This window comes from Neophocaena asiaeorientalis, unplaced genomic scaffold (assembly GCF_003031525.2).
Source record: "Neophocaena asiaeorientalis asiaeorientalis breed wild unplaced genomic scaffold, Neophocaena_asiaeorientalis_V1.1 scaffold247, whole genome shotgun sequence".
Taxonomy (NCBI): domain Eukaryota; kingdom Metazoa; phylum Chordata; class Mammalia; order Artiodactyla; family Phocoenidae; genus Neophocaena; species Neophocaena asiaeorientalis.
The window spans coordinates 189,535-201,717 of NW_020174930.1; the positions used below are offsets into that span (position 1 = coordinate 189,535).

Here is a 12,183-nt window from a genome sequence, read left to right on the forward strand (position 1 = left end):
GTTATTATCAGAGGAGAAGGATATGGCCAAGCATCTGCTACTAGTTGGTCAGAGCAGATATTCTCTGCTCTGTACACCTTACCTGGCAAATTAGACACTTGAAGCTTGTGAGGCAGTTCAGGATTGTTGTACCTGAAATGCTCTCTGAAATTTTAAGGCCTCTAAGGTTGACTAAAAGTTACTGTTTATTAGCAGATATGAAAAAGAAGTGATTAACTGACTTCTAACAGTGGCGCTCTCATTTCTTTCTCACCTAATACTAAGGAGTGATCCTAATATAACTCATCCCTCTTCTAGGGGAGTGCACACTCTCCTCAGGGTCTGCCTGTACAACCTCCCTTACTGACTCCAGGCGCATAGTGGGAATTTAAAAACCAACTATGCTTGGAGGGAAAATTGCAAGGTCTAATCCAGAAAAAAAAAGCACACACAAAAGGAACTCAAGATCTTTCTCAATACTAAATGCTGCAATCAAAATACATACGGTAGCTGATTGGATGAAAAAACCAAAATCCATCTAAGAGACTCACTTCAGAGCTAAAGACACACAAAGATTGGAAGTGAGGGGATGGGAAAAGCTATCTCATGCAAATAGAAATGACAAGAAAGCAGGAGTAGCAATACACATATAAGATAAAGTAGACTTTAAAAAAAAGTCTATTACAAAAGACAAAGAAGAGCATTATATTTTAAATAAATTTATTTATTTATTTGTTTTTATTTTTGGCTGTGTTGGGTCTTCTTTGCTGTATGCGGGCTTTCTCTAGTTGCAGCGAGTGGTGCGCGGGCTTCTCATTGTCGTGGCTTCTCTTGTTGCAGAGCATGGGCTCTAGGCATCTGGGCTTCAGTTGTTGTGACACACGGGCTCTAGAGCGCAGGCTTAGTAGTTGTGGCACCCGGGCTTAGTTGCTCGGCGGCATGTGGAATCTTCCCGGGCCAGGGATCAAACCCGTGTCCTCTGCATTGGCAGGCAGATTCCCAACCACAGCACCACCAGGGAAGCCCAGAAAGGCATTATTTAATGATACAGGGATCAATACAAGAAGAAGTTATAATATTTGTAAACATATGTGCACCTAATATAGGAACACCTAAATATATAAAGCAAATATTAACAGACATAAAAGGGAGAAATTTACAATAATACAATAATAGTAGGGGAATTTAACACCAACTTACATCACTGAAAAGATCGTACAGACAGAAATTCAATACAAAAACATTGGCCTTAAATGACATATTAGACCAGTTGGAATTAATAGATATCTACAGGACATTCAATCCCCAATAAAAACATAATACACAATATTTTCAAATGCATGTGGAACATTCTCCAGGATAGATCCCATGATAGGCCACAAAACAAGTCTCAACAAATTAAAGAAGATAGAAATTTTACCAAACATCATTTCTGACTACAACGGTATGAAACTAGAAATCAGTTACAGGATGAAAAGTGGAAAAAACACAAACACATGGAGATTAGACAACATGCTATTAAAAAACCAATGGGTCAACAAACAAAGAGCAAGTCAGAAAATATCTTGAGACAAATGAAAATTAAATGCAACTTTCCAGAAGCAGTTCTAAGAGGGAAGTTTATAGCAATACAGGCTTACCTCAAGAAATAAGAAAAATATCAAATAAACAACCTAAGCTACCATCTAAACAAATTAGAAAAAGAAGAAAAAAGCCCAAAGTCAGGAGAAGGAAGGAAATAATAATGATCATAGCAGAAATAAATAAAACAGAGACAAAAAAAATAACGACAACAACAGAAAAGATCAATGAAGCCAAGTGTTGTTTTTTGGTTTTTTAAAAAGCTAAAAAAATAGATAAGCCTTTATCCAATCTCATTAAGAAAATAAGAGAGAGGACCCAAATAAACAAAATAAGAAATGAAACCAATATCACAAAAATACAAAAAAAAAATCCTAAGAATACTACAAACAGTTATATGCCAATAAATTGGACAACCTGGAAGAAATGGATAAATTCGTAGAAACATACAATCTTCCAAGACTGAATCAGGAAGAAATAGATAATCTGATCAGACTGATTGCTAGTATTGAAATTAAATCAGTAATCAAAAAATTCCCCAAAAAAACAAAATTCCAGGACAGAACAGCTTCACAGGGGACTTCTACCAAACATAAAAATAAGAGTGAATACCTATCCTTCTCAAACTATTCCAAAAAGTTGAAAAGGGGGCTTCCCTGGTGGTGCAGTGGTTGAGAGTCCACCTGCCGATGCAGGGGAAACGGGTTCGTGCCCCAGTCCAGGAAGATTCCCACATGCCAAGGAGCAGCTGGACCCATGAGCCATGGCCACTGAGCCTGTGCGTCCGGAGGCTGTGCTCCACAATGGGAGAGGCCACAACAGTGAGAGGCCTGCGTACCACACACACACAAAAAAAAAGTTGTAAAGGAAGGAACATTCCCAAACTCATTCTATGAGGTCACAATTACTCTGACACCAAAACCAGACAAAAAAGAAAATTACAGGTCAATATCATTGATGAACATAGATACAAAATGAAATATTAGCAAACCAAATTCGACAATACATTAAAAGGATCATACACCATGATCAAGAGGAATTTATTCCAGGGATACAAAGATGGTTCAATATGTGCAGATCAACCAATGTGATACACTATATTAAAAAAAAAGGATCTAAATCACATGATCATCTCAATAGATGGAGAAAAAGCATTTGATGAAATTCAACACTCATTCATGATAAACTCTAAACAAATTGGTATAGAGGGAACATATCTCAACATAATAAAGGCCATATATGACAAGCTCACAGCTAGCATAATACTCAGTGGTGAAAAACTGAAAACTTTTCTTCTAAAATCAGGAATAAGAAGGAATGCCCACTCAACACTTCTATTTAACATAGTGTTGGAAGTCCTAGCCACAGCAATCAGGCAAGAAAAGGTAATAAAAGGTATTCAAATTAGAAGGGAAGAAAACTATCACTATTTGCAGATGACATGATACTATATTTAGAAAGCCCTGAAGTTTCTACCAAAAAAACTACTAGAACTAATAAATAAATTTAGAAAAGTTGCAGGATACAAGATCAATGTACAGAAATCTGTTGCTTTCTGTACACTAATATTGAACTATCAGGAAGAGAAAGCAAAAAAGCATTCCTATGAACAATTTCATCAAAATGAATAATATATCTTAGGCATAAACTTAACCAAGGAGGTCAAAGACCTAACTCTGGAAACTATAAGACATTAATGAAGGAAACTGAATAGGAAGCAAATAAATGGAAAGATATCCAATATTTGTGGATTAGAAGAATTAATATTGTTAAAATGTCCATACTACCTAAAACAATCTACAGATAAAATATCCATGAAATTTTTCATAGAAGTAGAACAAATAATCCTAAAATAATGCTCCCTGACTTCAGACTTTACTGCCAAGCTACAGTAATCAAAACAGTACAGTACTGGCACAAAACAGACACATAGATCAATGCAACAAAATGGAGTGTTCAGAAATAAACCCATGCACTTATGGTCAATTATTCTATGACAAAGGAGGCAAAAATATACAATGGGGAAAAGACAGTCTCTTCAATAAGTGGTGCTGGGAGAACTGGACAGCTACATGTAAATATTGAAATTAGAACATTTTCTCACACCATATACAAAAATAAACCCAAAATTGATTGACCTAAACATAGGACTGGAAATCATAACAATCCTAGAAGAAAACAACAGCAGTACACTCTTTAAGATAAGTCTTAGCAATATATATATATATTTTGATCTGTCTCCTAAAGCAAAGGAAACAAAAGCAAAAATGGGACCTAATCAAACTTAAAGGCTTTTGAACAAAGAAACCATCAACAAAACAAAAAGGCAACCTACTGAATGAGAGAAGGTATTTGCAAATTATATTTCTAATAAAGGGTTAATATAGAGTTCATACAACTCAACATAAAAAGAAAAGCCCTATTTTAAAATGGGCAGAAGACCTGAATAGACATTTTTCCAAAGAAGACACAGATGGCCAACAGGCACATGAAAAGATGCTCAGCATCACTAATAAATGCAAATCAATCACCATAGTACCTCACACCTGTCCAAATAACTATCATCAAAAAGATAACATATAATAAATGTTGGCAAGGTTATGGAGATAAGGGAACCCTCATACACTGTTGATGAGAATGTAAATTGGTACAGTAACTATGGAAAACAGTATGGCTGTTCCTCAAAAAAATAAAAACAGAGCTACTATATGATCCAACAATTCTGCTCCTGGATATGTGTCTGAAAAAAAATAAAAACACTAATTTGAAAAGATATGTGCACCCCCATGTTCATAGCAGCGTTATTTACAATAGCCAAGATGTGGAAGCAACCTAAGTGTCCACCAACAGATAAATGGATAAAGAAGATGTGGTATATATACAATGGAATACTACTCAGCCATAAAAAAGAATGAAATTTTGCCGTTTGCAACAACATGAATGGACCTGGAGGGTATTATGCTTAGTGAAATAAGTCATACAGAGAAAAACAAATACTGTGTGTTTTCACTTATACGTGGAACCTAAAAAAGTAAATGAATGAATATAACAAAACAAAAACAGACTTACAGAGAACTAACTAGTGGTTACTAATGGGAGAGGTGTAGCAGAGGGGCAATGTAGGAGAAGGGGATTAAGACGTACAAACTACTAGGTATAAAATAAATAAGATACAAAGTTGTAATATATAGCACAGGGAATATAGCCAATATTTTGTAACTTTAAATGGAGTATAATCTATAAAAATATCGAATCACTATGTTGTATACCTGAAACTAATATAATATTGTAAATCAACTATACTTCAATTTTTAAAAAATGATCTTGCTCAGTAGTACAAGCAGAAACTTGGTCGCATATATTTGGGTGGATCCTTAGGGTATTAAACCAGGAGAGATGAATTATGTTTAGATAGGGGCAAATTTATCAATATGCGTATACCCACGATGGACTCAGGAGCAGCCCATGCTGCATTTCATACCAATGAAATATGTATTTCTCTAACGAGATCCTGATAAATATTTTTTAAAACTCTCTAAGTTTTTTTTGACGTGCAGCCATCTTTTGTGGTAACCTGAATACATCTGTGGTGGTGGCTCTTCAATAATGAAGTCTGTGAAATAGAATAGATGGGCACCCTACAAAGATACTTCTTGACATATATACCTATATGAAATTCTGTGTCTCGTGGGCAGAACACACAAGTCATCATAAAAGGGATTCAGATCCTCTTTCACAGTCCTTGATATATCCTACTTTATAGACAGGAGGCTTCAAGTAAAGGAGAGACTGGGTCCTTTTGACAAAATTTCTCGTAACTTAACACAAGTATATACACAAGTATATAACACAAGTATATACAATTAATCATTCCCCAAAAGTCCCTAAGGGAGACCTGTGCCATCTACCAGTTGAATCTCCTTCAAACTGGATCTACAATGTATGGTAGCATCATTGGAAGTTATGGCTACTGCAATTACAGTCTCACTTAGGAGTGATTCTCAAATGTGTAGTGATAAGAAATCTGCCCAGGGGCAAATTTTAAGGAGGTATATTTAGTAGTTCACTTTGTGAAGAAGAGCTGTGTCCTGAGGTTAGATTTATACTGATTCATGTCCAAAGCTCAATGAGTTGACGGGTAGAGGGGGGCTAGACAAGAATAAGACTGGAATAAGATGTCTGGAGGAGACAGATGTGGATGAAGTTCTAGGAATAGGTACTGAATAGGGCTTACAAATGCTTAAGAGAGGATAGGACATTAGAGGGAAGAAAACAAGTGAGGTTTGTGTATTTATAATTTTGGCTTGCTGTGCAGAGCCATGTAATGGCCATTACAATGTTTCTCTTCCTAAGGCCACAGCTCTCATAGTGTAGCCTTTTCTGCCAGGCTCTGGTAATATTACTTACCCTCACTATAAGCCTGACAGTGATAATGGGTCCCTACCATCATCAGTTACAGGATGCTTCACCAACCCTACCCATGTTTTTGGAGCCCCCGTTTATTAAACTCAAGTGTCCTTTTGTTTCTTAACAATTGACATGTGTTTTTTGAGGTGACCCTGACAACAACCCTGATCATAAACTCCATGGGGATAGGGAATTTAATATCTTTTATCTGATGTTGTTATCCCAGCGTCTAGAATGATGTCTATCGCACAGCAAGTTTTCAATAAATATTTGTTCCATGAACATATGTAGTGACCACTTTCTTTCCGTTAGTGAAATTTATGTTAAAGTCTATTATGATTGATTTAATGTAATATTGATTTAATACAGTTTGACCAGCATTTTTGTGCTGTTATTTGTAATTCATTAAAGAATGACAAAGAATTACGTATGTCAGCAAAAAGCAGGCAAACTTGTTATGTGCACAGAAATCCAAGATCAACGTAATTTAATTAACAAAATTTGTTGAAACAATAATAGAATTCATCTGAAAACAATGTTGAGTCATAAAAACTAACAGCTTCCTTATATATCAATACATCTATACCTGCAGCACTGCCTTGACCTCCAGTTGAACCTCCACACTGGGCTCCAGGGGTGCCAGCACGGGGCTTAGGTGTTAATGGGTCTGTTGGCTGTATAGAAACATGTAGAGGTCCCAAGTTGAAAAATTACAAAATTATAATTTTACAGCTATTTAATTTCAATACTAAATACCTCAGTCGTCCTGCCTTTTTTTTTTTTTTACAAAACCAATTTTCTTACGTAACTCAAAATTTTTTCATACTTTACCTACGTAATGGTAATTTTAACATTTTCAATATCCAATCCATATTCAAGTTTCCCCAACTGTCTCCAAATGACTTATGAAAAAACTGCTGGTTCAATTGGGAGCCAATAGGGGACCACCCTTTGCATCTGGCATTTAAGTTGATATTTAACCCGTTCTTTTCAGGATCCTTGAGAAGCTGGGCAAGACACTTGTAAGACATCTCCCTTCAGCTTTCTAAAATGCGTAAACGCCTAAAGAGTGACCGCAGCAGTGGACGCGGAGGTCTATGGGAAATGTAGTCTTGAATCCTTCTGTTTTACCGCGCGGCACTCTGGGAAGGGGATTCTGGGCTGCTTCTGCGCGTGTGCGGCTGTATCCCCGCCTCCTCTTTCGTCTTCTCTAGACTCCAGGGAAGAGGTTTGGGAAGCTGGGAGTCGGCTCGGAAAGTGAAGGGTGCGCACCTGGGGTGAGAGTGCGGGGGCACCAGCTGAGAGGGGTGCATTTGTGCCTAGGGATGGAAGCGGAAAATCTTTGGGACTCCCTCCCACCAACGCCGGTGTATGCGCCCGGGCGGGCCCTCAGCCTGGGGGAGGCCGGTAGGGGGTGACCCCGGCCCTCGGGCTCCCGGGGTACAGGTCGGGCTGGTCCGGTTAAGAGCAGGTGCTCAGTGTAGGCCTGGGTGTGTGGGGACCGTGTGCTCGGGGAAAAAAAGCCCATGTCGGCGGCAGGGGGCAAAGTGAATTTATAGTGCTGACGGTGGCCAGGGGTCTGCGATGAGAGCCCCAGCTCTGGAGCAGAAGGGCCCGGTAAATTACAGGTCTGTCACCTGTAAGCAGGGTTACAGAAGGAACCTGGGTAAGAGGTATTTCATATGAAAATGATACTAATGATGACTGTTTCATGGCGTTGTTTTGAAACTTAGATCTAAGTCATCACTTGTAAAGCATTTAGACTAGTGCCAGATACTGAGCACTGAGTAAGTGACAACTGCTATTATAGTTGGAAGACACTTTATTCTTTTCATTGGACGGCTTTATGTTTTCTCACTACCACTTTAACAAAAACCGAGGCTCAGGTTGGTGGAACGGTGTGGTCAGGTCACAAGCTAGTAGTGAGGGAGTTTAAATTCAAGGGCAGGTGTGCTTTACTTACAGCCTCAGGCTTTGTCTAAATATCACACCTACCTAATACCGACATTGTAGCCTTCACAGCACTTAGCAAAGAGGCCTGTCGCTGGTTCCCAGAAGTATAAGGGAAAGTGAATGTAGATGGAATCCTACCATGTGTCAAAATGTATTCTGGGATTTCTAGTGTCTCTTCAGGTCACTTGGGGCAGACAGAGGTCCCTGGCCCCTTCTGCATTGTCAGGCTGTCTGTCTTTTAAGTCTGGTATTATAATGAATTCCAAGAATTAGGTTTTTGCTCCTAAAATGAATTGTTTCTTGGATCCACGACTCAGTTACCTGGAAACAAAGTGACCCTTGTAAAGTAGGAAGCAGGGAGTCTCTGTTAACAGGGAGTCTCTGTTAACAGGAGTCTTACCTGGAAGAGAGCACCCCTATGACCTTAGACCTCGTTCCAGAGCCTCAGAGCAGAGACAGAAGAGCCCAGAAAGGAGCAGATCCTAGATTTGCAAGATCAGAAGCTGTTCTTAATCTCCCTGCTCAGAATGAGCCAGTCTTGGTGATGACCCCATCCATCTCCAGAAGCCACCAGACTATGTGACAGTGGGGGGTTTGGGCCAGCCTTGAGGAGAGCAAGGTGAGCTGAACTGGTCCAGGGGCAGGCTATTCAGGAAAGGCCATTTTGCTGGAGAGCTTGTGAGGGTGAGGTCTGGGGGTAAGGGATAACCAGGCAGAGGGAGGAAATGCTGTCTCCACTCCCCTTAAATGCCCCCCCCAAAGATGCTGTGTTGCTGTCACGTGTGTCTATCACCACATGTGACACTAGTGATATGCTGACCTCACAGGATCCCAGAATGATGATATGTGAAGGGTTTTCCAAGGTCATCTATTTCTAACTCTCTTGAAATCTTTAAAGACATCGGGCCTGAAAAGTTCAGTGACTTGTCCAGGGAAACCCAGTTTGTGACAGAATCAGGAAAACAGTGCACTTCGCCCTCTCACAGGTAGGTCACCAAAAGGGCCTTTTGACAAATATATCACGGCTGAAACAATTAAAATTTCCTGCCTTAAGGCATCCCATTTCTTTTATTAGGCTTTCTGTAGATTGTATATACCAGCGGGTAAATAATATTAATAAGAAAAATAGATAAATGGTGCATACTGAGTATTGTTCTGCTACGTTAATTTTAATGAAAGTATAGTGTCTTATCCTTTGGTGTATTTAATTCAGCTAATCTTCTGTTGTTTTTATTTACTTGTGTTAGGACACATGCATTATTTTTAAAATGATTGAATAAAGTTTACATTCACTCAGTTAAAAACTGCAGATTTAATCCTCATGGTCATCTCAGAGTCACACAAAGACAGGTGGTGCCACCTGTATGTGATCACTGTAGTGCCTTTTCAAGGCTGAGAGGGCCCTATGCCTATAAGGAAGATTATCCCCAACTGGGGTGCTGAGATCTTGGGGAGTGAATCTAGGAGCTATAAGACAGGTTATGTCTCATGACACCCATCTTTCTGTCCCCTCAGCTGAACCACAGTTCTCTACTCTCCCAAGAGCAGAAAATGAACATACCTCAGGTGAGCTCTTTATTCTTTCCCCATTTTGCATTTTTGTGGATTTATAAGGTTAAGAAGCATCCATGCATTAAATGGAAAAAGAAATAAAAATAGATCAAGTCAATCTTGAGGGATAATATACACTATTTTACTATTAATTGTGATGTTTGCTGTCAGCTTTTGATAGGTTACCTTTGTCAGGGTAAGAAGGTTGCATCCAGGTATCTGTTTGTTAAGATTTCACATTAGTCATGAATGTGCATTAAATTACATTGATTACATTTTGTGTATCTATTGGAGCAAAGCTATAGCTTATTTCCTTTAATCTATAAATACTGTAAACAGTATAATGGATTTTCTAATGTTAACTTAAATCCCTGTGTAGACCCTAATTGCTAATAAGTGTGGTAAGTTGCTTCTTACATATCTTCCTAGGACTTTTTGCTAATACTGTATTTAGGATTTTTATTTTTGTATCCACAACTTGGATTAGACTATGCTTTCTTGTTTCTGTGTCCAATTATGGTATCATGGTCATAGTCTCATAAAAGGAAATGGGACATTTTCCTGCTCCTTTTCTTTAATAATAATTTAGATGAGAAAATTGTGTTACATGTAGATTTTGTTAAACTCACCTATAAATTAGGGCCTTATGAAGACTTTTTGCATGAAGATTTTGATTAATTTATTGGTCATAAGTCTATGATGGATTTGTATGGTTTTTTTTAGTGTAACTTTCCTCATTACGTTTTCATAGAAAATTGTTCATTTTTATTTTTAAATTTTGGCTCTGAAGGGTCTTAGTTGTGACACACTGGATCTTTGTTGTGGCATGCAGGATCTTTAGTTGTGGTATGCGGACTCTTAGTTGTGGCACGCAGAGTCTTAGTTGCAGCATGCATACGGGATCGGATCTAGTTCCCCAACCAGGGATTGAACCTGGGCCCCCTGCATTGGGAGCACAGAGTCTTACCCACTAGACCACCAGTGAAGTCCCTATTTATGTTTTTAAATGTATTTTCATGAGCTTGTTGATAGTATTCTCTTAGGATTTCAAAATCTATGTTATATCAATAATTTCCTTTTTAGATCAACTTTAAAATTTTATTTCAGTATAAAGCTTGCCAATCAGAAAAGGACAAAGTATGTTCTCGTTGGCCCAATCTAAAACTAAGAATTTCTGTGTCTGAGGGTCTTAGTATTCTGTGCTGGCAGAATAGAGTAGAGGAATTGGGAGTAGAGGAACGTGCACTTGCCATGTTTGCGCTTTCTACCTTTGCATACCCACCTGTCAGCACCATTTGTTGACAAGAGTATCCTTTCTCCATTGAATTGCATTGGCATCTCTGAGGGAAATCAACTAGCAACCTATGTTTGGGTCTGTTTCTGGATTCTGTTCACTTCTTTTTTTTATTTTTTAAAAAATTTTATTGAAGTATAGTTGATTTACAATGTTGTGTTAATTTCTGCTGTACAGCAAAGTGACACAGGTAAACATATATATACATTCTTTTTTGTATTTTCATTATGGTTTATCACAGGATATTGAATATAGTACCCTGTGCTATACAGTAGGACCTTGTTATTTATCCATCCTATATATAAAGCTTGCATCTGCTAATCTCAAACTCCCAATCCTTCCGCCCCTCACCCCTCCTCCCCCTTGGCAACCACAAGTCTATTCTCTATACCTATGTGGACTCTGTTAACATCTGATGACCTTAATCCTTTTGCTAATACCACGTTACCTTGATGAATGTCTCTTTATAGTAACTCTTGAAATCAGATAATATGTGTCTTCCAACTTGGTTCTTTTTTAGGAGTGTTTTGGAGATTCTAGGTACTTTGCTTCTCTATAGAAAGTTTTGAAAATTGGCTTGTCTATCTCAGGAAAGCCTGCTGAGATTTTGATTTTGACTGCACTGACTATAGAATCTGTAATATCGATCAATTTGGGGAGAATTAACATCTTGATCAAAATGTCTTCCAATACATTAACACATTATCTCTCGCAATGTGGGGTTTTGAGGGTTTTCATTTTTATTCTTTTGAGTCAAAAGGATAGTTTCACTTACAGTTTAAAAGAATAACTCTACATTTTGAAGATAAACCTTAGTGGGGTAGTAGTGAAAGCAGGAACAATATAGGAGGCTATTTCTATAATCCTAGCAATAAATGATGATCATTTAAGGGTGTTAGTTGCTTTCAAGTGGTCAGATTCTGAAGGTAATTTAAGGTAGAGCCAACAGTCTAGGAGTGTGTGTTTCTTCTCCACAACCTTACAAATAGAGTGTGCCATCAAACTTTTTGAATTTTTACTAATGTGATTAAAAATGATAACTCAAGTTTAGTTTTACAAGCTTTCCTCTTCTCATGAGTGAGGTGGAACATCTTTTTTGTTTGTAATTCATCTATATTTTTTATTGAACTGTTTATTTCTTACTGTTTTCCTGTTGATGTGCTGATTTTAATTAATATATCCAGTATATCTTTATAGCCATTTTTCAGTGATATAAATTGCACAATTTTCCTAGTTTTTCATATTTTTGCCTTGCTCATGTTTTTTAAATTTTTGCCATAAAGGCATTTGTTTTTTGTTTTTAACTGTGGTGAACTTTTTTGGCATTTAAAAAAATGTATTGAAATATAGTTGATTTACAATGTTGTGTTAGTTTCAGGTATACAGCAAAGTGATTCAGTTATACAAATGTATATATA

General features: G+C 37.8%; 1 protein-coding gene and 1 long non-coding RNA gene across 5 annotated transcripts in view; one reads left to right on the forward strand and one right to left on the reverse strand.

Moving 5' to 3' along the window:
* Positions 1–911: 911 nt before the first annotated feature.
* On the reverse strand, positions 912–8,729 carry LOC112410708 (uncharacterized). The gene is made up of 3 exons (XR_003005478.1): positions 8,321–8,729; positions 6,554–6,641; positions 912–958 (listed from the first exon to the last, which is right to left on the reverse strand). It is a non-coding gene; the product is annotated as an uncharacterized LOC112410708 (long non-coding RNA).
* ZNF782 (zinc finger protein 782) overlaps positions 7,138–12,183 on the forward strand; it is a 59,949-nt gene continuing 54,903 nt past the window's right edge. For 2 of the 4 annotated variants that reach the window (XR_003005477.1, XM_024761414.1), the window contains exons 1-3: positions 7,156–7,244; positions 8,819–8,906; positions 9,436–9,486. Coding sequence is in view for 3 of the 4 variants with exons in the window: in XM_024761414.1 (XP_024617182.1) it covers positions 9,472–9,486 (15 nt within the window). In the remaining variant the exon portion in view is untranslated. Of the gene's footprint in view, positions 7,245–8,747; positions 8,907–9,435; positions 9,487–12,183 lie in introns of all 4 variants that reach the window. The other 2 variants (XM_024761415.1, XM_024761416.1) reach the window with 2 other exon arrangements.